Raw genomic sequence first — 25,338 nt, forward strand, 5'->3', positions numbered from 1 at the left:
AAGACTAGGGGACCAAGGATCTAGTGGAGGGAGGAACTGACGGGAATCCACATTAGTCAGGAAATGGTGTTAGGTAAACTGTTGGGACTGAAGGCAGTTAAATTCCCAGGGCCTGGTGGTCTGCACCCAGAGTACTCAAGGAGGTGGCACTAGAAATTGGTGGTCATTTTCCAATGTTCTCTCGACTCTGGATCAGTTCCTGTGGACTGGAGGGTAGCCAATGTAACCCCACTTTTTAAGAAAGGAGGGAGAGAGAAAACGGGGAATTATAGATCAGTTAACCTTACATCGGTAGTGGGGCCGATGCTTGAGACGATTGTTAAAGATGTTATAGCAGCGCATTTAGAAAGCTGTGACAGGATCGGTCAAAGTCAGCATGGATTTATGAAGGGGAAATCATGCTTGACTAATCTTCTGGAGTGTTTTGAGGATGTAACAAGTAGAATGGATAAGGGAGAACCAGTGGATGTGGTATATCTGGACTTTCAAAAAGCTTTCAACGAGGTCCCACACAAGACATTAGTGTGCAAAATTAGAGCACATGGTATTGGGGGTAGGGTATTGTCATGGAAAGAGAACTGGTTGGCAGACAGGAAGCAAAGAGTAGGAATTAACGGGTCCCTTTCAGAATGGCAGGCAGTGACTAAGTAGGGTGCCGCAAGGCTCAGTGCTGGGACACCATTTACTTACAATATTTATATGAATAATTTAGACGAGGGAATTAAATGTGACATCTCCAAGTTTGTGGATGACACAAAGCTGGGTGGCAGTGTGAGCTGCGATGAGGATGCAATGAGGCTGCAGGGTGACTTGGATAGGTTGGGTGAGTGGGCTGATGCATGGCAGATGCAGTATAATGTGGATAAATGCAAGGTTATCCACTTTGGTGGCAAGAACAGGGAGGCAGATTATTATCTAAATGGTGTCAGGTTAGGAAAAGGGGAGGTGCAACAAGACCTGGGTGTGCTTGTACATCTGAAAGCAAGCATGCAGGTAGAGCAGGCAGTGAAGAAAGCTAATGGCATGTTGGCCTTCACTGCGAAAGGATTTGAGTTTAAGAGCAAGGTCATACTGCAATTGTACAGGGCCCTGATGAGATCGCACCTGGAGTATTGTGTGCAATTTGGTCTCCTGATTTGGAGAAGGACATTATTGCTACAGAGTGAGTGCAGCGTAGGTTCACCACGTTAATTCCCAGGATGGCGGGACTGATGTATGATGAAAGAATGGGTCGACTGGGCTTGTATTCACTGGAATTTAGGGTAAGAGGGGATCTTACTGAAACATATAAAATTCTTGAAGGATTGGACAGGCTAGATGCAGGAAAAATATTCCCTATGTTGAGGGAGTCCATAACCAGTGGTCACAATTTAGGAATAAGGCCATTTAGGACTGAGATGAGAAAAAACCTTTTCATCCAGAGCTTTGTGAATCTGTGGAATTCTCTGCATCAGAAGGCAGTGACAGCCAATTCACTGGATGTGTTCAAGGGAGAATTAGATTTAGCTCTTAGGGATATGGGTACAAAACAGGAATGGGGTATTGATTTTAGATGATCAGCTATGATCACATTGAACGGAGGTGCAAACTCGATGGGCCGAATGGCCTATTCCTGCACCTATTTTTCTATTTTCCTGTTTCAGTCACTCACTCACACTCAATTTCTCCCTCACATTCAGTCACCTTCACACTCAGTCCCTCACACTCAGTCACTCCCTCACACTCAGTCACCTTCACACTCTCACTCCCTCACTCCCTCACACACAGTCACTCACACTCACTCCCTCACACTCAGTCACTCCCTCACACTCAGTCACCTTCACACTCAGTCCCTCACACTCACTCCCTCACACTCAGTCCCTCACACTCAGTCACTCCCTCACACTCAGTCACCTTCACACTCAGTCCCTCACACAGTCCTTCACTCCCTCACACTCAGTCACTCCCTCACACTCAGTCACTCCCTCACACTCAGTCACCTTCACACTCACTCCCTCACACTCAGTCACTCACACTCTCTCCCTCACACTCAGTCACTCACACTCACTCCCTCACACTCAGTCCCTCACACTCACTCCCTCACACTCAGTCCCTCCCTCACACTCAGTCCCTCACAGTCCCTCACTCACTCCCTCACACTCACTCCCTCACACACAGTCACTCACACTCACTCCCTCACACTCAGTCACTCCCTCACACTCAGTCACCTTCACACTCAGTCCCTCACACTCACTCCCTCACACTCAGTCCCTCACACTCAGTCACTCCCTCACACTCAATCACCTTCACACTCCCTCCCTCAGTCCTTCACTCACTCACACTCAGTCACTCCCTCACACTCACTCACTCCCTCACACTCACTCCCTCACACTCACTCACTCCCTCACACTCAGTCACCTTCACACTCACTCCCTCACACTCAGTCACTCACACTCTCTCTCCCTCACACTCAGTCACTCACACTCACTCCCTCACACTCAGTCCCTCACACTCACTCCCTCACACTCAGTCCCTCCCTCACACTCAGTCCCTCACACACAGTCCCTCACACTCAGTCACTCACACTCACTCCCTCACACTCAGTCACTCACACTCACTCCCTCACACTCAGTCACTCACACTCACTCCCTCACACTCAGTCCCTCACACTCACTCCCTCACACTCAGTCACTCACACTCACTCCCTCACACTCAGTCACTCACACTCACTCCCTCACACTCAGTCCCTCACACTCACTCCCTCACACTCACTCCCTCACACTCACTCCCTCACACTCAGTCACCTTCACACTCACTCCCTCACACTCAGTCACCTTCACACTCACTCCCTCACACTCAGTCACCTTCACACTCACTCCCTCACACTCAGTCACTCCCTCACACTCACTCCCTCACACTCAGTCACTCACACTCTCTCCCTCACACTCAGTCACTCACACTCACTCCCTCACACTCAGTCCCTCCCTCACACTCACTCCTTCACACTCAGTCCCTCACACTCAGTCACTCCCTCACACTCACTCCCTCACACTCACTCCCTCACAGTCACTCCTTCACACTCACTCCTTCACACTCAGCCCCTCACACTCACTCCCTCACACTCAGTCCCTCCCTCACACTCAGTCACTCCCTAACACTCAGACACTCCCTTACACTCCCACACCAGAGAGTGACTCTACCTCCTCCGGCGGACGCTCGCCCATCACCACCATCACCGCCCGCTGCGCGCGCTCTGGCCGTCGAGTGAGGCGCGTGCCCGCGGCAGCCGGAGGAGCGGGACTGGGATCAGCGAGCGGCGCGAGCAGCGCGGGGATGTCGTCCTTGTGGCCGCTGAGGGACGGCCGGTGGAGACGCGTTTACCCCAGGCAGAGCTCGCTCTACCAGCCCACCGTCCTCAACCCCTTCATCTACCATGTCCGCCTCGGCTTCACCGACAAGTTGCGGGTGAGTTGTGGAGGGATGGAGTTGTGCGTGTGTGTGAGGGAGGGAGGGAGGGAGGATGGTGGAGAGGGGCCGGGGCAGCCGTTGGCGACCGGCGGGGGGTGAGGCTGGGACCCCTTCAGAGGGATGGGGCTCTTGACAAATGGACTTAAGGTCACTCTCAAGGCTGCGGGGTCGTCTTCAGCAGGGCAGGGGTCATGTCCAGCGGTGATGGGGTCAAGTTCAGGGGTGTGGGGTCATGTTGAGGGGTGATGGGGTCAAGTTCAGGGGTGTGGGGTCATGTTGAGGGGTGATGGGGTCATGTTGAGGGGTGTGGGGTCATGTTGAGGGGTGGCGGGGTCATGTTGAGGGGTGTGCGGGGTCATGTTCAGGGGAACGGGGTCATGTTCAGGGGCGGGGGGTCATGTTCAGGGGGGCGGGGGGTCATGTTCAGGGGTTGTTGGGGTCATCCTCAGGCGTGGCGGGGGCATGTGCAGGGGTGATGGGGTCATGTTCAGGGGACGTGGGGTCATGTTCAGGGGTGGCGGGGTTACTTTCAGGGTGGGGGTAAATTTCAAGGTGGTTGGGTAATCTTCAAGGTTGTTGGGGTAACTTTCAGGGTGTTGGGGTCACCTTCAAGGGTGGTTGTGGCAAGTTCAGGCGTGGTAGGTTCGTGTTCAAGCGTGGTAGGGTCGTATTCAGGTGTAGTGGGGTCATGTTTGGGGTGGTGGGTCATGCTCAGGGGTGGTGGAGTCACTCTCGGGTGGTGGGGTCATGTTCAGGGGTGACGGGGCCATCTTCAGGGGTGGTGGAGTCCCTTTCAGAGTAGTGGGGTCATGTTCATGGGTGGTGGTGGCAAGTTCAGGGGTGGTGGGGTCATGTTCAGGGCTGTTAGGGTTTCGGGGTGGCGGCATCTTCAAGGGTGACGGTGGCAAATTCAGGATGATGAGGCCATCTCCAGGGGTGTTGTGGTCACTTTCATGGTGGGTCATCTTCAAGGGTGGTTGTGGCAAGTTCAGGGGTGGTGGTATAATCTTCAAAGGTGACGGAGCAGGTTTGTGGGTGGTGGGGGCCTCTTTGGCAGGATGGGGCATCTTCTGTGGCGTGGGAGCATGTGGTCCTCATGGAGATTGGTAGGGTGTGGGGTTCAGGGATGTGGAACATGTGGGCTTCATAGGGACTGAGGGTGTGGGGTCTGGGCTCAGAGGGGTGGGTGGTGGGGGGGGTGCTTCAGGGAAATGGAGGTGGGTCTGCTTTAGAGGGGCTGGGTGGGTTGACGTGCGAGCTTCATGAGAGCTGTGGGGTTTACCAGTGAGTGTACCTCACCAAGTGGGGAATGAGATTCGGCATGTGTCGAATTTCTAGGGATGTACGTTAGAGAACATACTGACTGGTTGCATCATGGCCTGGTACAGTAACTCGAACGCTTAGTAATGAAAGAGGCTGCAGAAAGAGATAGATAACGCCTGGTCCATCACTGCTATTGATCTCCATATCATCGAAAGGATCTAAAAGAGGCGCTGTCTCAAAATGGCAGCTGATATCAAAGACCCACAATGGCCGTGCTATTACATCGCCACTACCCTCAGGAAGAAGGTACAGGAGCCTGGGATCCATGACTCTTTCCTAACAACCAACAGGCTCTTGAAAGCTGCAAAACACTAACCACAACCCTACCTCTGCAACTATGATGTGGACTTTGTTTTGGATGCAATAGACAATAGACAATAGGTGCAGGAGTAGGCCATTCGGCCCTTTGAGCCAGCACCGCCATTCAATGTGATCATGGCTGATCATCCCCAATCAGTACCCCGTTCCTGCCTTCTCCCCATATTCCCTGACTCCGCTATTTTTAAAAGCCCTATCTAGCTCTATCTTGAAGGCATCCAGAGAACCTGCCTCCACTGCCCTCTGAGGCAGAGAATTCCACAGACTCACCACTCTCTGTGGTGGTGGCTCACCACTTGTAGTAAATACCTACTATGTTCTGTGTGTTGAAGCAAAGCAATAATTTCATTGTCCTATCAGGGACACATGACAATAAACTAACTTGAACACTTTAACTTGATCTCTCTGTGAGAAAAAGTGTTTCCTCGTCTCCGTTCTAAATGGCTTACTCCTTATTCTTAAACTGTGGCCCCTGGTTCTGGACTCCCCCAACACCGGGAACATGTTTCCTGCCTCTAGTGTGTCCAAACCCTTAACAATCTTATATGTTTCAATGCGATTGCCTCTCATCCTTCTAAACTCCAGAGTGTACAAGCCCAGCTGTTCCATTCTCTCAGCATATGACAGATCCGCCATCCCGGGAATTAACCTTGTAAACCTACTCTGCACTCCCTCAATAGCAAGAATGTCCTTCCTCAAATTAGGGGACCAAAACTGCACACAATACTCCAGGTGTGGTCTCACTATGGCTCTGTACAACTGCAGAAGGACCTCTTTGCTCCTATATTCGATTCCTCTTGTTATAAAGGTCAACATGCCATTCGCTTTCTTCACTGCCTGCTGTACCTGCATGCTTACTTTCATAGACTGATGTACAAGGACCCCCAGATCCCGTTGTACTTTTCCCAACTTGACACCATTTAGATAGTAATCTGCCTTCCTGTTTTTGCTACCAAAGTGGATAACCTCACATTTATCCGCATTAAACTTCATCTGCCATGCATCTGCCCACTCCCCCAACCTGTCCAAGTCACCCTGCATTCTCATAGCATCCTCCTCACAGTTCACACTGCGACCCAGCTTTGTGTCATCTGCAAATTTGCTCATGTTATTTTGAATCCCTTCATCCAAATCATTGATGTATATGTTTGATTCTGCACACTTTTGGGCTGGTTAATATTACTTCTTATTTTTTATTATTGTATATATTTGTTAATTGGCCTGTAAAGTTGCAGCAAATAAGAATTGTATTGTTCCTTTGCTGGTACAAATGACAATTAAACATATTTGACTTGAAATGATTAGATCACATTTCAGATTGGGACCGTTCTTCAGACTGATAGAGTAGACTCAGTCGAGGTTCATGTCCATTTCCTTCCCCCTGACCCAACAAGTTCCTCCAGCAGTTTGTGTTTTTTTTGCTCAAGATTCCAACAGTCTCTTGTGCCTCTGTAATTAAAATTCTGTTTCCGTTTTCATATTACAAAGTGCAAATTCAAGTCGAGGATAGGAAGCATGCTGTAGGCAGGAATAAAATGCACTTGATTGAGGGTAGTTAGGAGTCTGGGGATATGTAAAGGGCCCTGGCGATGTTATTATAGCAGAGTATTGATTTAACATCAGGGGGAGTTGCCAATATAGAAGGGTTATATTGTAGTTGTTGCAGGATCTGCCTGGTTCTGAACAAACAAAATGTTGCTGTTCTGCGATACGAGTGCAGGGAGTGATGTGACGGTTAGCAGGACGGGCAAGTAATGCAAGGGTCCTCATTGAAGAGTGGGGGGAAGTGGTGTGTCCCCACTGCAGGATGGGGTGGCGGGAAGTGTGAGAGTGGCCAGGAGTATGAGGGTTATTATTTCTTGAAACAATATTACTGTGGTAAATGCTGTGAGCTGGTTGTCACGTTTATATTTTGTTGTGTTTTGTTTTCACAGATAGTTCTGGCCAGCATTACCCTTCTACCCTTGCGTGTTGTCTGTATTATTGTCCTTGCTATATTTGCTTGGCCATGCTCACTTTTTGGTCGACTCTGCCATTACACCTATGGAAATCGGGAGCCATTTCCAAGCTGGAAACGGTAATTATGTGTTATTTCTGTTTTCAAGACATATGTACATAGTCATATAGCACGGAAACTGACCCTGTGGCCCAACCTGCATATACCAACCACAATTCACCATCTATGTTAGTCGCATCCTGCCCGTGTGTTGCCCACACCCCTCTAAACCTTTGCAATCCATGATCATGCATTCAGTACCCATGAGAATAGAGGTGGATGGTGAACTCAATGTTACCTTCGTCTTTCAAAGGGATCTGATATTGGTTGTAATGTGTATGTTGGTTGTAATGTACTGCTTTTGACCTCGTTTATCGTTGGCTAATTTGAATAAGATTGTCATTTGAGAATCTAAAGCAGCACAACATTCGTAATGTTTCGAAACTTTCTCTTATATTAAGCTTTAATTATTCAAAGTGCGGTGTCGGCATATGCTCTTTTTTTCCCTAATAGAATGATTCTAGTCTTCCATGTAATCAACATGGGCCAGGATGTGCCTTTAAATCTGACAGCACTTCTGTCTGGGTCAGCTCCTCTTGGAAGCACCTACTTGGATTGTCTATAGTCTGCTTGACGGCCATTTGGGACTTGAAATCCTGGTTGCAGTCTTGCTTTTCAAGTTAATCAGCCAAAACTCAATGCCATCTTTGTAAATTTTTAACTATTCAATGTATAATTATGATTTGTGTAAGAAGGAAATGCAGTTGCTGGTGTAAACCGAAGATAGATACAAAAAGCTGGAGTAGCTCAGTGGGACAGGTGGCAGCATCTCTGGAAAGAAGGAATGGGTGACGTTTCACGTCAAAAGCCTTCTTCAGATTTGCTTAATTTAATGTCACAGTATTATACAGCACGGAAAGAGGCACTCCTTTGCCCACCAAGTCTGCAGCTGAATTTGAACTGCCTTGTTACACTCATTCTACACCAATCCATAGAATTTAACTTGAATGGGCAATCTCCACTTTTGAATCTGCTTGAAGACTATCCTTAGGGTTGATGTGACTTAGTGGAATTTCATTCTCATGGAAATGTAAAACCACATTTCCAGTGTAGAATTGAAATGATTGAAACTTGGGAATCTCGCTCAGTTTTTGGAAAAACAATGTCCCTTTTCTTCTGTAACCTGGGACTGTATAGTAATTACAGTTTTTTTCCCGTTGTGGGATTGAGCCAAGAGTGAATGCAGGTCTTTCTGTTTTGTCAGTTTGAATGCCGCATCATGTGATCTATTCCCATGAGGTGCCTATTAAGTGTCCGGAAAATATGTGAAAAATGTTTTAAGAATGATCCAAGTAAATGTTTTTGCGTATATGTCACCACACCTTGTAACAGATATGTTTATACATTAGCTGGCAAAATGTTGCAGCTTGAATTCCTGTTCACTGTAACAATCAAGGGCAATGGTATAATCCTTTTGTTTCGCCTATCTGATAAGATTGTTAGTTTAGTGAAGTTTCAACCAGGTCAGGCCATTGAAAAGAACATTTTGCTTTACTTTCTGCTATCGTGAAAAATGTTCACAAATTTAAATGTAACAAAGTAAAAATTATTCTTAATAAATAGCCATCCATTTTACTATCAAGCTCCCTTCGACTCACTCAATTTTTAGTATATCTTCTGGAGTAGCACAACAATCATTGTTTGGATCCCAACTAATCACAATCTATATCAATGATTTGACAAAGGGGACCAAATGTAACATTTCTAAGTTTGCTAATGACTTGAAAGGAGCAGGAATGTGAGCTGTGAAGGGGATTCCAAAGGGCCTTGGTGAAACCATATCTGGAGTACTGGTTTCCTTAACTAAAATCAACTCGGTACTTGATTTCATTCGAGTGTAGTGAAGATTCACAAAAGTAGACTATTTTCAGGGATCTTCAGTCTGGCTGAGGGGAGAATTAATAAACAAGACCTTATTAGAATGTAGAAAAGAGGTGAGCTCAATTAAAACTGGACACTAGATTTGGGGAAGATGTTTATCCTGGCTAAGAGGTCAAAAACTAGAGGTCATGATCTCAAAGTAAAGGGTAGACCATTTGGGACTGAGAGTAGGAGAAATTGCTTGATTGAAAATGTGGTGAATCTTTGGAGTTCTCTGCTCTGAAAGGGCTGCAGTGCTCATTCACTAATAGTCAAATCAGATTCACAACCAGAATGGTTAAGGCTTGTTAGCAGTAAATGCTGTTGAATATTTTTACTCATGTATGTAACTATCAATCTCCTGGTTTTGCAAATTTTTAGAAATGTTACGTGTAATTTATATATAAATTGTTTTTGTGAGTCTGTGTCTGCGTATGTGATGCTGTTGCAAGCAATATTTCTAATTGTACCTGCACCTACAGTATTTTTATGACAATAAATGTGACTTGACTTGCCTATATAGATGGTGGAAAGACTCTAGAGTGTCAGAAGATAAGTCATTTTCTAGAATATACCCAGCCTTTGACCTTTTTTTGCTGTCTGTGTAATTATGTGGCTGAATCAGTTGAGTTTCTGGTCAACTGTGACCACTCTACTCCCTAATCCCATCCCCTCTGGGATGTTGACGATAGGTGATTTGGCTGTTGGCAAAGCCATTGAATGTCAAGCGTAGGTAGCTAACTTGTTGGAGCTGGTTGTTGTTTGGGACTAGTGTGATGTGAAAGTTTATTTCCATTTGTGTAGGAAGGAACGTAGATGCCATTTGTCTTACCATGTCTATGTATTGGTTTGTCCTTTGCATGCAGATGTTGACTGCTTCATTCGCTGGACAGTTGTGTGCAAAATTGCTTAATTGTCTTTTACAATTCCAGGATAGATGAGGCACAGCTACAGGGCTTTGATCTAATCTATCAGTGTGCGATTGATTTAATGTCTTTTCCATCCTAATTTTCATCATGTAGACTGGTACTGCAGTTTCAGTAGCTTGGCACACAACATTTACATACACCTAGATATTGCTATATATTTGAACTCTAGATGTGAATTTCCAATTTATTAGATATGAATTCCAATTTATTATCACACTGAGCAACAACAATAGTTTTTTTTGTGTTTAAATTGACAATCATATGTCTTTGTATTCATCCCCTCCCATTTCTCCTCTGTAGAGGTGACACTTTGTGTGCCTTGTTTCTTTAAACATTTGCCGTGAATTATAGAAGTGGTAGCCATGATAATAATGAAATAAAAATATCTGCAGCATTGGTGCACGCATGCTGTAAAATGCCTCTATCCCTTGTATCAGAGTCTTCACCACATTTTGTACTTGCTCACATTTTGTCTTTAGAGAACTAGCTGTTCCCATTCAGTTGTCTGCTTCCGGTAATTTCATTCAGCAGGAAACTGAGGTCTGTTGTAATCTGTCCAGTTTTGTTTGCATCTAGCAGATAACAGTAAAGATTTGAAATGTAAAAAATTGTTTTTTTCCAATTGTAATTTTCACTGTGTGAAAGATACATCTTGTAGATGCGCAGGGACAGGGACGCATCTTCAGTGATGTGATCGGGTGTTTCGGGTCTCACAACATCAGACGCCCTCGCCCAGGCGACCCAGCCGGGGTTGTTCAGGCCCCGAATTGCATCCCAGCAGCAACCGCCCACGGATCAGCCCTCTTAACCCAAAGCCACCTAGTGGCTTTCTCTGTGGCTTCACTTGCAGATTGAATGTCCCTCTTCTTTGCCAGTAATGCCCAATTTGTTGAGGACTGCATAGTGAGCGTCCTGCAAAGCCTCTACAGTCCACCACTGTGTGCTCATAGTATGATCAGCTGTTTTGTCATTTCCTTCGGAGGTGACGATCATGCCTGGCCGGAGTGATGTTGCTATGATGTGCTGTGGAATTTTCAGCTGTTTGCCCACATCGACATGCAGCTGCCAGTCATTTTGTACTTGCTCACATTTTATCTTTAGAGAACTAGCTGTTCCCATTCAGTTGTCTGCTTCCGGTAATTTCAGTCCGAAGGAAATTGAGGTCTGTTGTAATCTGTCCAGTTTTGTTTGTATCTCTCATATAAGATTTTAATTGCATGGGAAAGGAAAAAGAAACAGTAAAGATTTTAAATGCAAAAAAAGTATGTTTTTTTCCAATTGTCATTTTCACTAATAAAATTGAAACCAAAAATACAGTAATCCTGGCCTTAGGTTCCAGATGTCATCTGAGCTTTTGTAATCACCTCAAATTACAGCCAATAGTTCAACACAATCATCCTCTGAAAATGTATTCTTTTAAATCAAATTTCTCTCCGGCATCCTAAAATCAGTCTATCCCGAAGAACATGATTTTCATACCCACCAAAGAGACACAAAGTGCAGGAGCAACAACATTTCTGGAGATAATTTTGGGTTGAAACTCTTCAGACTTTTCAAACTCACCAATCCCTTCCACACATTCATGGATGCCTTTTTTGGAAACATAAGCATATTTTATTATTTTAGGTCTTGGTTAATCCTGTGCAAATATTTTGGTCACCTAAATGTGAAAATAGTTCACAAACTAGACTTAAAAATTGTAAGTATCAAATAAGTAATATTCTTGTGTATAGAGCCGCAACTCTTAAGATTTTGAGTGGATTTGCAACAGAACATCTTTTGATCACGGTTAACAGCTAATTTCACTGAGATTCATTTGCTTTACCTGTGGCAAAGTATTTAGGCCTAAACAATGGTGGGACTGTTAGCCACTCACAGTCCAAAGATGTTCTCCAGTTTACCTGGTGTATAGAAACTTGAACGGATCTCAAATTAGTAAATGGGACATGAATTAGTCACAGTCATGGAGTCATACAGTGTGGAAACAGGCCATTCTGCCCAACCTGCCCATGCCAACCAACATGTCTCATCTACATTAGGACCACTTGCCTGCATTTGGCACATATCCCTCCAAACCTGTCCTATCCATGTCTAATTGTTTCCTATACGTTGCGATAATCCCTGATTCAACTACCTCCTCCAGCAGCTCGTTCAATACATACACTACCCTTTGCTGAAGAAGTGAGATTCAGATTCCTATAAAATCTTTCCCCCTCCACCTTAAACCTATGCCCTCGTTATCTCAATCCCCCACACTCGGCAAATGATTCTAGGCAATCTATTCCACCCTATCTATTCCCCTCGTGATTTTATACACTTCTATAAGATCACTCCTCATCCTTCAGTGCTCCTGGGAATAGAGTCCCAGCCTGCTCAACCTTCCCCTACCCTCGAGTCCTGGCATGTTTTTTACTTCTGGATGAATCATTTGTAAACGTTTTGTACATGATCCAAATTAAGTTGTCTTGCAATATTTAGACTGAAGTCAGTAGAATGTTTGGTTATAAAATGTTATGAAAGCAAAGATAGCAGCAATTTAAAATAATTGACATCACACTGTAATATAACACAAAGTATCTAATAACATTTTCATAGCAAGTTTAATAATAAAATAAAGAACTTGCATTTATATAAAACTATGTGAATGCTGAGGAGGCTTTTATATGCTTTGCTGCCAAACCTTTGAAATGTGGTCTCCTTGTCAGTAGGGATGCTGAACAGAATGATCCTAGAAACAGCTATTGAAATTATCTGTTATAGTTTTAAGTTCTTGAGTTAACAGAACTATTTTTTTTAAAATCCCACCGTTACAGTTCCTCCTTGGTTCTGTGGTCTAAAACTAAATTATGTTTCCGGTGTTGGACTTAATCCACATCCTTATAATTCGGAGAAGAATACTACCACTGATCCAACCTCAAGATGTAATATCTCTGGTTTTGAAAGTTAAAAAAAACTTAGATTAATTAAAAGTCTGATCTGTTTGATTACTGGAATTCCTAATAGTTTTTTTTTGTAACCAAAATGTTACTCAGCATGAGAACCCTCAAGATTAATCAGATCGATCGAGAAGTTTCTCAGAATCTCTAACCTGTTAAATACACACTTTAACACCACAAAAAAATGTTTTCTTCATTGCTTTGAGTGGAATTTGTTTCCTTAAATTAAAATCAGTATTTTTTTAATTTCACCTTGTACTATTGAAATTGTATAAAGTTTAATGTTGAACAATGTTGTGCATTGGTTAACAGTTCATCAATTAATTTTAGTAATGTGACTGCATTTTCCATTGTCTATCAAAGTTCCAGTGACGGTTAATCATTGGTGCATTTAAGATTAACCATTTTTTTAATTGAAAAGTTATGTTGCATTTCAAAGTGTTAAACCGGGCATTGATTTGAAAATATAGCCTCCCAGTCCATGGCTGGAAGTTGTGAAGGTCAGTACTTATCAGCACCAGATGGTTATAGCTAAAGCAGTGAATATGATTAACAGATTAACCATGATGGGTTGGAAGATTTTGCTTAGTTGTACATATGTCAGTTGATTACATATATACTGCTTTGACCAATGTATTTTCATTTCCCTCTCTCTCTACCATAAACAAATAAAATTAAAATATGCTGGTTGGAACCGTGAATACTGGATTTGTCAACATAAAGTACATTGTCTTGTATATATTTCCTTCTTTTGTGAGCCTACACTATTTTCTTATAAATTAACTAGACTGTGCAGTGAATAGTACTTATTTCGTGGGATTATTGTAATAAAAATGCACAGAAACCTATAACCTGAGGTGGAATGGTGTGAAACGAAGGATGTGGGCATGGACAACAAAAATATATAGATAAGTGGAAAGAGAAAATCTAGTCAATACAATTACTCACTATTGAGGAAACAGTCGAATGTTTTAGGTTATGTTAATGTTGGAAGTTGAGTCTTGCAATGTGTTAAGTAGTAATCAAGATGGTGCTTAGTGGGCAAACAGAGAACTCAATCAGTGGGTAGATTGGAAGGCTACTCTCCATTGTCAATAATTGGCATAGATTTTAAATTCCAGATATGACCAAACCTTTGTGATCTGATGTGGGATTTAATTATGAATAAATGAATGGAAGCTTACACATTTTCTGCACTCTCAACCCTATTCTCAGATTAATATTGAGATGAATCATTATTCAGGCGATTTACTTTCAGTGACCACATTGTTTGAAAGGGAGGGAATTTTTTGGCACTGCCACCCAATCTCTTAGGATTTTGGCATGTAGGTAACGCATACTAGAAAGGGTGAAGCAGAAATCTTCATCAAACTAGGTCCAAGACTATTAACCTAGTTTTAGAGCTAGGATGTGAGATTAGGTTGGAAAACAGGGACACAATAGTCTGTGGAGTGATACATTTCTGTGATATCTATCATATCAATGTCCTCATCATATCAGGCAAAACCCACAGCACGATCAGGCCCGCGTTTGCTTCTGAGATCAGATAGCATTACTCTATTTCAAATTGATTTTATTGATAATTTAATTATTTCATTCTTTTAAAATTTTAGTTTAAAGAGACTTTTTGAATGAATATCTTATTGGTAGCCTTTTGATGGATGAACATCTGCTGCTCTGCTCCACTCCTGGTAGTATAGCGTCCTCCAAAATCACTATTGGTCCTATTCAAAAATCACTATTGATCCTATTCAAAAGTCATTTTAAATCCACCTGAAACTCCTCGTATGTATTTTTTCCCAGTCGATGCAGCTGTGCACAGTGCAATCAAATGTATCTCGACTTTTCATGGAGCTGCATTTTATTCCTGACCTTCAACCAAGTCATCCCCTGCCCCATTCCATTATTGTGAAATAAAGTTATGTTCCAAACTTCTGCTAAAGCTGCTAATTTCAAATGCCTATAAATTTTATTTACAGCCGTGTTTCGCAAGTTATGTTGAAAGTCGTGGGACGTGCCTTTTTCTTTTGTGTGGGTATCATACAAATTAAAGTGAAGGGGAAGCGAGCTGAAGCAACTGAGGCACCAATTCTTGTTGTTGCTCCTCACTCAACCTTCTTCGATGCAGTTGTGAATATCGTGGCCGACATACCATCAATTGTCTCGCGAGCTGAGAATGCTGATGTACCTTTGATAGGATGTAAGTTTTATTTATCATTATTACTGCTCCGCTGTTTTCATTGTATTAAGCTATTGTTCATTTTTGGGGTATCAATGGTTAAATGAGGTATTAATGTGCAACATTATAAGTATATTGAAATGGTGATGAAACAAATAAAAACAAATGAGAAAATGTAGAAGTATAACATTTCAAACATAAATATACTAAAACTGTTGAGAGACCAGAAGAAGGTTTATAAAATTAGGGAGCTGAAGATTCCAGTAATCAATATTGTGGCAGATTTATGCTTAATCTGGACAGCTCATTTATTAACTCTAAAAGTTTAACATGGGTAATTTGTGTCCCAAAAATAGTTTTTTATCAAATAGCAATGCGGCTATGATATGTTTGCTTGTAAGAATTGCACCTCAGTTAAAGCTAAGTTTTTATCATTTCCATCTTCCTCACCACCACCCATCCCCCAAACTCCGTAAAATACAGTTGTTAGCAAGATTATTGCTCCATGTTCCAGAAAGACAAATAGTATTCTCGTGTAGCATTTGGCAGACATGAAAGAGTGGATGGTATGTTTCCAATTCCACTGGGAATTGCACTCCTAGACAAAATACCCTCTAACATACTGAGAAGGGTGCATGAGGCTGCATATGGTATCTAATTGGCATCTACTATCTAAGGTTTTCTAACCATCTCATAATCTCTTGTATGTTCGCGCTGTAACTAGTTCCTTTCACAACAGCTTGTAACCTTTTCCTTCAGAATTTCAGCTAGAAACACTTCATTAAACTATGAAAGATCACCATGCTAATAGATAGTTTATATTAGAGATACAACGTGGAATCAGACCCCTTGGCCAACTGAGTCCATGCTGACCAACGATCACCCATACACTAGTTCAGCACTCCAACAGTGTACCGAAACCAATTAATCGACAAACCTGCACGTCTTTGAAATGTGGGAGGAATCCAGAGCACCCAGAGAAAAGTCACACGGTCAAAGGGGGAACATTCAAACTCTGTACAGATTCAAATCCTGTTCAGGATTGAACCCGGGACTCTGGCGTTGTAAGGCAGCAACTCTACCACTGCACCACTCTGCCACACAAATTATAATTTAATTTTGAATTCAGGATAGATTAGGAGTATGAATACTTAAATGTTACTGAAGTTATGCTGATCTCAATAAAATAAGTTTGTAGAGCTTTATCTTGGTTCCTAATTTTATTGGCCTGTAGCAAAAATCTTTTGATAGGGATTTATAATTTCCATCAGTTAGTATGGGCAGGTATTAGAAGTGTCGCTTTCGAGGGGTTTCTTCAAAGGCAAGGCACCAGATCAATGCACAAACTGTTTTATTCTGCACCTGGCTGGTGATATATCTATGAGAATTACTTGATGCTTAGACAAGATGCTTTAAATGGAAAGTATTACTTTTCACATTTTTGATTCTTTTACTCTGAGTAATTTCTTTCAATTTACACTTTTGAAAGATATTTATAGTACGCAGCAGAAAGCATTTCTGAAACAACTGTATTTTATAGCTAGACTATGAAGGCACATTTGAAAAAAATTGTGAAACACTTTATAAAAGGCACATTGCAGCATGCATTCAGTGGAATGAGTTATCTATGGCACAGAAGTTCGCAATTCAAGGCAAACCTGTGGTCTCTGAGTGCGGCATGCTTTAACACAAGCAAGGAATAGATGTCCAAGCCTTATTAATAAATTAGGTTCTTAGATTGTATCAATCAACTTTATTCTTTTAATGTGAAATCCTTGTGAAGAATATGCATCTATTATCAACTACCGTTCATTTTTCAGGTAATGCTATTAAATTACATCTGCATCTTGTGTTTTAGCTTTTCTCCACTGTGTTCAACCTATATTGGTGTCTCGTAATGAGACAGATTCTAGAAAGAATACTATTGAAGAAATTACAAAACGTGCAACATCCAAAGGGAAATGGCCTCAGGTATTTGGAACAATCTAACTAGGCGTGATTGTCTAGGCTCCACAATCTTATTAACCTGTAATACATTATCCAGTCTATTTTGTTGAAATTGCACTTTCTCTTTCTAGCTTATGATCTTTCCAGAAGGGACCTGTACAAATCGAGCCTGCCTCATCACTTTCAAATCAGGTGAATGAACTCTCCTAATTGATTTTTTTTTAATACTCCTATTCTTTCTTCTAATATACACTCTCCAAAGAAGCTTTGAAACCTGAAATGTAAATTTATTTGTGAAGATTAGATTACAGCTTTTGCTGAATTGATCATGTCCTTGTCTTATGAGGAATTTTTTTTAAACATCACTTCAGTAAGTTAGTCAATCTATTTAATGAAGATTGATTATAGAAAGGTCCAGCACAAGACAAGCTCTTCTGTCCACAATGTCTGTGGGAACTCTTCTCCCCTTTCACAGTTCAACAGCTTGATAAAAAGTAACTTTCCTGTAAAATGATGTGAAAATATAATTCAAATATATTCAATTAGTTTTCGTCAGATTTCTGATGAATTAAATTGATCAATGTAATTATGAAACTTAAATTTCACAGTGGCACATATGGTAGAGCTGCTGTCACATAGCGCTGGAGACCCAGGTTCAATCCTGACTACAGGTGCTGTCTGCGTAGAGTTTGCACATTCTCCCTGTCACCGCGTGGGTTTCCCCCAGAGGCTCCATTTTCCTCCCACATCCCAAAGACGTGCATGTTGAGAATTTTTGCAAGGCTTGAAGGTGTAGCAACTGTTTGCAGCAGGTTCCTGACTGACACAAAGGGTGAGAATGTCCATGAGCCACCGGGATGATGATTATTTTAAATTTGTCTTTGGTATCATATAGATTTTGTATCTTCAGTTGAATTTTGAATGTTCCTTCCAGGATTTTTAAATTTATATTTGTTGCTGCAATCTAAAATTACTAAAGGTTGTATGTTATTTTGTTTAATCTTCTTCTTGCGTGTGGTGTGCACAGCCTAAAGTTGTCGGTCAACTTGTTCTATTTGATCTTTTGTTTGTGCACGTCGGGTTGATTGCATTAGTCGAAACAGGTGGACCACATGAAGGTTGCAATCTCCCACCCATATTGTTTAATTGCATATATTAATAAAAAGTGATTGGTTGTTAATTTCAATGGCCACCCATAGTGAACCGATGTTAAGGGAAAATGGTGTCTGATTTCTACAGGAAGGGGGAGATTACATGCAAACAGTTTATTTTCCCTCAACTGCTTCTTTCCAAGACAGCTTTTTTCTGCTGGTCAATTTCCAGGGTAACTTTTAAGTGGCTTACTAGTTTCCAATAGAAATTGCATTATAAGCAATCGGGCTGTATAATACTAATAGTGTTCATTAATTTAATAATCACATTATATCCCATTCGCATTATGAAAACATGCATTATTGCAGAATTACCTGTACCAACTGACGTATATGGAAAAACTTTTCCCTATGCTATCTAGTTGTAGTCATCCTTACTAAAGGAAATCTACTTTAGCTATCCATCCTATTTAAACCTCTTATAATTTTACATCCTATCCACTCTTCTATCATCAAGCCAATTTGTACACATCCTGGTTCCTATTTGTTCAAATCTTCTGGACCAGTCTACCATGTTGGAACTTGTCAAAGGCTTTGCTAAGGTCCATGTGAATGATGTGTGCTACCTTGTCCCTGGCAATCATCTTGATTATTTCCTTAAAAAAGTCAATCAAATTTATGAGACATGATTTCCCACACACAAAGGTGCACTAATCAGTGCTTGCCTTTGCAAATATAAATAAGTCCTGTCACTTAGAATCTTTTTCACAAGTTCACAAGTTATAGGAGTAGAATTAGGCTATTCCGCCCATCAAGTCTACTCCGGCATTCAATCATGGCTGATCTGACTCCTAATCCCATTTTCCTGTCTTCTCCCCATAACCCTTGACACCTGTTCTAATCAAGAATTTGTCTATTTCTGCCTTAAAAATATCCACTGACCTGGCCTCCACAATGAATTCCACAGATTAACTGCCCTCTGACTAAAGAAATTCCCCCTCATCTCCTTTCTAAAAGAGCGCCCTTTAATTCTGAGGCTATGACCTCTAGTAATAGACTCTCCCACAAAGGAAACATCCTTTCCACATTCACCCTATCTGTACCTTTCATTATTCTGTTCACTATTCACTATTCAAGACATTTAGCATCACCTAAGATAGACACAAAATGCTGGAGTAACTCAGCAGGACAGGCAGTATCTTTGGATAGAAGGAATGGGTGACGTTTTGGGTCGAGACCCTTCAGTGTAAACCCTGCATCTGCAGTTCCTTCCAACACATTTAACATCACCTCCTCATATAATTCTGGATATACTCCAGAATATCATTGTTCCTTCCCCAGAATTCATGTTCTTCCCCTTGGTAAATACAGACAAGAAATATTAATTTAATGTCTTGTGCATTTCCTGTGGTTTTACATATATATATTGTCACACAGATCCTATACTCTCGCCCTAGTTCCTTTTTTTATATAGAATGTCTTTTCTGCCAGAGATATCTCATCTCATGGCCTTTTTTCTCCTTCTAATTTCTTCCTTTACTCCTGCATCCTTGGCTTCAATTCTTAGTACACTGTTCAGCCTCCTCTCTCTCCAGGCACCATATCCAATACTTCCTCTAATCTGTAAATCAAGATGACGGTATAAACATTTGACTGAGTTACAAAATGTTAACTGTTTCTAATATACTTGCAGGTGCTTTTATTCCAGGAGTTCCTGTTCAGCCAGTACTCATTCGATACCCAAATAGACTGGTGAGTTTTTTTTCGCGTGCATGGTTCTATTTTATGTTCCTTCAGGAAAAAAAACCCAATTTGAGCCTTACCTTGGAAACAAAGGTTCAAAGGTCTTTTAGCAGATACACCCAACACAAGATTCTTTGTATAAAAACCTGCAAGGAGATTTCCAAAGCCTGTCATAGTGAAGATTTAGTTTAGAGATACAGTGCAGAAACATGCACTTCAGCCCACCAGGTCCATGGTGATTAACGATCCCCACACAATAACACTATCCTACATTCTAGCTACAATTTTCAAGTGTACGGAAGCCAATTATCCTACAATCCTATACGTCTTTGGAGTGTGGGAGGAAACTGGTGGACTCAGAGAAAACCCACGTGGTCACAGGGAGAACGTACAAACTCCGTACAGACAGCACCCAAAGTCGGCCTCGAACCAGGGTCTCTGGCACTGTCAGGCAGCAACTCTACCACTGTAACAACGTGCCGCTCACAGATCTTTGTCAATTGTAAATGGCAAACCCTAGCCATAGGATTTTATGCTAGCCAGATAAACCATGTCCTCACCCACCCCCCAAGCTTACCCAGCTGTCAAAGTGATTTAATGTTTGTTATTATCCTGGTCATTCACATAAAGCAAGAATGAAAATTGTATGGAGTTTTCATGCTCTTGCTGTATCGATCTGGATTTCATTTTGCTGCTTCAGGTTCCTCCTACGTTCCAAGGATGTGAGGTTGGTAGGTGAATGACTACTGATCTACTGATGCAATAGAGTGTGGGAGGAGTTGACGGGAATGGAGGGAGAATAAAATGGCATTAGTGTAGGTGTTTGTTTAATGATGGGCTGAAGGGCCTGATTCAGTGCTGCCCGATTCTGTGACCAGAGACGTCACCTATTCCTCCTCTCTAGAGATGCTGCCAGTCCCGCTAAGTTACTCCAGCTTTGTGTCTTTCTTCGGTTTAAACCAGCATCTCCAGTTCTTTCCTACACATTTTGTCTGCTGACTGGCCTGTGGAGTTCCTCTGGCACTTTTTGCTCAAGATTCCAGCATCTTTATTGTGTCTCCATTCTGTTATTGTCCTTTATTATTTTTTAGTACTGCACTGATTTGACACTACAGTTTTGTACTCATATTTGTTGTCATGTTTAGCATTATTGTTTACTCTGTAAGGTTCATATACGCAAGAACATTTATTGCACCATGTTGTATATGTCATCATAAATTAATCTTAATGAACAGGTTCAGAATTGTCAATTACACCTTTAGGAAGGAGATGAGAAGGATTTTTTTAGTCAAAGGGTGGTGAATCTGTGGAATTCTCTGCCACAGAAGGCTGTGGAAACCAAGTCAATGGATATTTTTAAAGCAGAGAGATAGATTCTAGATTAGTACAGGTGTCAGGAGTTATGGGGAGAAGGCAGGAGAATGGGTTTAGGAGGGAGAGATAGATCAGCCAAGATTGAATGGCAGAGTAGACCTGATGGGCCGAATGGCCTAATTCTGCTCTATCACTTGGCAGTGCAGTTTAATGATAGTTCTCTCGTTCATGAAGGAAGATCAACTTTATCGGTATTTGGCATTGTTAATGACAGATTGAATATTTTTAGAAGCCGTTTTTATATTTTTATTCAGCTACATCTTGAACATTGCTGTTTTGAAAATTAAGCTTCCACAGAAATGATGACACAAAAATGTACAAATATATAAAAAATATGTTGTAAAACTTGTTATTAGAGATTTTAAATAAACTATGAAACTTTTTTTCGCAGGACACCGTTACTTGGACATGGCAAGGACACTCTGCGTAAGTTTATTGCATTTATTAATTTACTGTAGGAATTAAGCTGTTATTGGTTTGTTCAATAAATTTTATTAAGACTAGACTAATTGGGACCCGCTGGGTGTTGTATGGGTGAAGGGACTGGTTTCCATAGGGCTAGTATGGACATTGTGGGCCGAATGGATTCTGGTGGCTCAGTTACTCAAGCCTGTTGTGCTGGCAGCTCACTCACTCATGGCTGGTGGGCTGGCAGTTGACTCACAGCTATTCCTTGAAATTCCATTTCAAGCAGGGTGCAAGGCCACCAAATTCAAGTGCAGTTTCATACCATTTCAAGCGGGATGCAAGGCCACTAAAGACAGCGAGTCGTGACCTCTCCTTCATCCATCTTGCAGAGACTGAGCCACGCCCGCACTTCTGGGTTTTATAGTCCCTCCCACTAGAAGGGGCGTGTCCTTCATGGCATGATTGACATTAGAGAGAATCTCAACATTTTCAAAACACTAATAACTCTTTTATTTTTCATCGACGGGAAAATCCTCGGCACCTGATGGGCAGAGGGGGATTCTGAGTAAGATGGCCAAAAATCACAACCGTACGTGGTAGCATTTATTCTAAAATCAATATAAAGCGCAAACAGGAAGTGGTCAAGATTAGACTTTTAATTATATCGAAGGCAAGGCAACTTTAATTAGGCAACACAGCTTTACCATTTCCAAAGCATGGACAACACAGCTTTAGCACTTCCAAACCAAAGGCAACACAGCTTTAGCATTTCCAAACCAAAGGTAAATCAGCTTTAGTATCTCCAAACCATATTTTCAAACCACATTAAGGGCACTGACAGGTCAGTAAAACCACTCACAGTTTAGTAGACATGTGTTCAGTGTTATTCACAGCTCGGACTGAGAGACGTGACCCTCTCACTCCCACATCTTGTAGAAACTGACTGAGGCACTCAACACTTCCGGGTTGTATAGTCCCTCCGGAAGGGGCGTGGCCTTGTGGAGAGAGAATCTCAACATTTTTTAAACACTAATAACTCTTTTATTTTTCATCGATGGGAAAAATCCTTATTGCGTGTCCAGTTTAAATGCCATGTTGCAGAAGCTACATTTCCACAACATCTGCTTCTGTGTTTGTGGGCTGGATTATTCAAACCTCTAATCCCATTTTCAGAAAGTCCTTTCCTTTGTTCCCTTCAGTAAATGTCATGAGATTGCCATTAAATTATAACTGTAGGCATATATTTTGTTGCACACTGACCTGATTCCTAGAACGTATGTAGGATACAGTATTGGCGCAATGGTTAAATTATCCGACCAGTTCTCCAGAGATAGACACAAAATGCTAGAGTAACTCAGCGGGCCAGGCATCATCTCTGGAGGGAAGGTATGGGTGATGTTTCTGGTCGAGACCCTTCTTCAGACTGCCACCCATTCCTTCTCTCTAGAAATGCTGCATGTCCTGCTGAGTTACTCCAACATTTTGTGTCTATATTCGGTGTATAACCAATATCTGCAGTTCCTTCCCACACAGGACTACTGAGACCTAGGTAAACAATCTAGAGAACAGAGTTCAGTTCGGCTGCAGTGATGGAACTTGGCCAGAGTTCTAGTTTGATAATCTGAAATATGGAAGGGGAGGAAGAAACACCAGCAAATCTAAGTAAGGATGGCCATGAACGCCGTCTAGCACCAAGACCCATCTGCTTCACTAATTTCCTGCATCGTGAGGGATAGAATTTCTTTTCAGCCCTACTTGTTATTCCAAACCAGACCCACCCCTTGGTGGTTAATCTTAAATGCTCTCTGAAGTGGGCCAGCAAACCACTCACTTGTACAGTTACTTCTGTCTTCAAACAGAGAAGCAATAAAACAGTATGGGTCACCTAGCATAAACCAAGGCAACTCATTTAGACAGCAAAGTTAAGCTCAATACTGAAAGGCCATCTTCAGTGTGAAGTAATCAAATAATAGCAACAACATTGAGAAAATATTTTACAAAATAGAACAAATATGAACCATTCAATCAGATCAGTTTGCACACCTTTTAAAAGTTAATTTGTCCTGAGATCTCCAGATTGGAAATGATCTCATGGCTTTCTGAAACCAAATGCTAGTAGGTTCTAGAGATGACTTTCATTTATTGCAGTTTGCTTTCTGTTTTATTTGAATAAATATTTAGTCTCTGCTAGCTGATTTTGAAACAACATTACAGAGATTGAGAATTATCCCTAAAGATCCTAAAGTGCAGTTTGCTTTACAAACTGAAGATACTCTTTGTCTTACCACTCTAAGATGCATTTGCTCTTTACAACATTCCTATCAAAGAAAGCTTTTCACTGTAGCTCGATACATGTGACAATAAACTGAATTCAAATTCTCTCAATTGCAGATTAACTGGGCAACATCAGTACATCTTGGATTGGCTTATGTCTTATTAGTGACTAGCATATCTGTTATCTTCATACTAATTTTCTAAGCAGCCTTTTTAGTGTACAGTGAATAGAAGCATATATTACTCATTCAAAATCTTGCTAATTGAGGCGAGTGGAAAATATTTGAAAGATCACAAAACACTATGATCTGCAGATAACTGTCTTCCCATTTTTGGTTGGTGCTCGAGCTATATTTGCCAGAGAGTTGTAATTGCAGATTCAACTGTGGATATTTTGTAATTTAGTGATTAAAAGCACAGTGGTATTCTATTTTAAGATTATCTACCAACAAAGGAAGTGCCAAAGAACCAAAAGCTTTACGTTATTTCCTGTTGAAACTTAAGGCGATGATTTTCATTTGTAGTTTTACTTTTTTGAGAAAAGGGGTATTTGGTATTTTTGCATTGTTACTCTGTGATTGGTTGTCCTGGAATTACAATACAATATAATATTTATTGTCATTTGAACCTCAGTGAGGCTCAAACGAAATTCCGTTTCCACAGCCATACAAACAAAGACAATTTCCTACAGACATACACACAATTTAATTCACACAAACATCCATCACAGTGAACCCACTGTGATGGAAGGCAAAGTCTTTTCTCTCCCCTGTTCTCCATTTCTCTCCCGATGTCGAAGCCCCAGGCGGGCGATGATAAGTCCCACGGCCATTTTAGGCCGCGCCGGGCGATGTACGGCCCCGCTCCCTGTCTAAAAGTCACAAAGTTGGAGCTCCCGGCGGGCGCTGGAATGTCCCACGGCCATGAAGCCGTGCCGGGCGATGTACGGCCCCGCTCCGGGTCGATCCAACCCCGCGACACGGGCTGGAGAAGTCGCGTTGCGGGAGCTCCGGGAAGCGGTCTCTCCACCTGGACCCGCGAGCTCCCGATGTCCCGACAGTCCACCGGACCTGCGGCTGCGCTGCTGCAGCCTCCGAGCCCCAGGAGCCGAGCCGCAGCAACGAGCCACCACCGCTCCCCATGCTCCGAGGCCGGCCAGCCCCACAATAGTAAGTCCGCAGCTCCGCAGTCTCCCGAGCACTCGGATCATTCAGGTTGGAGGCCGCTCCACGATGCTAGGCCCCAACGACAACGGAGACCCGACAGGAAAAAGGTCGGGTCTCCCGTACAGGGAAGAGATTTTAAACAGTTTCCCCCTTACCCCCCCCCCCCCCCACCCCCCACATATACACAGTTAAAAACACTATTAAAAAAACACCAACACTACATTTAACTAGACAAAAAATAAAAAAAAGACAGACAGGCTGTAGGAACCGCTGCAACGGGTGAGTCG

The 25,338-nt window shown here is 42.2% G+C and overlaps 1 protein-coding gene across 1 annotated transcript in view; it reads left to right on the forward strand.

Annotated features, from left to right (window-relative positions):
• Positions 1–3,242: 3,242 nt before the first annotated feature.
• Positions 3,243–25,338, forward strand: part of lpcat2 (lysophosphatidylcholine acyltransferase 2) — a 30,943-nt gene continuing 8,847 nt past the window's right edge. The window contains exons 1-7 of the mRNA XM_055648447.1: positions 3,243–3,444; positions 7,023–7,165; positions 14,849–15,069; positions 16,907–17,019; positions 17,127–17,187; positions 19,780–19,838; positions 21,595–21,629. Coding sequence (XP_055504422.1) covers positions 3,313–3,444; positions 7,023–7,165; positions 14,849–15,069; positions 16,907–17,019; positions 17,127–17,187; positions 19,780–19,838; positions 21,595–21,629 — 764 coding nt within the window. The 5' untranslated portion in view covers positions 3,243–3,312. The remainder of the gene's footprint in view (positions 3,445–7,022; positions 7,166–14,848; positions 15,070–16,906; positions 17,020–17,126; positions 17,188–19,779; positions 19,839–21,594; positions 21,630–25,338) is intronic.

Source organism: Leucoraja erinacea, chromosome 17 (genome assembly GCF_028641065.1).
Source record: "Leucoraja erinacea ecotype New England chromosome 17, Leri_hhj_1, whole genome shotgun sequence".
Classification (NCBI taxonomy): Eukaryota; Metazoa; Chordata; class Chondrichthyes; order Rajiformes; family Rajidae; genus Leucoraja; species Leucoraja erinaceus.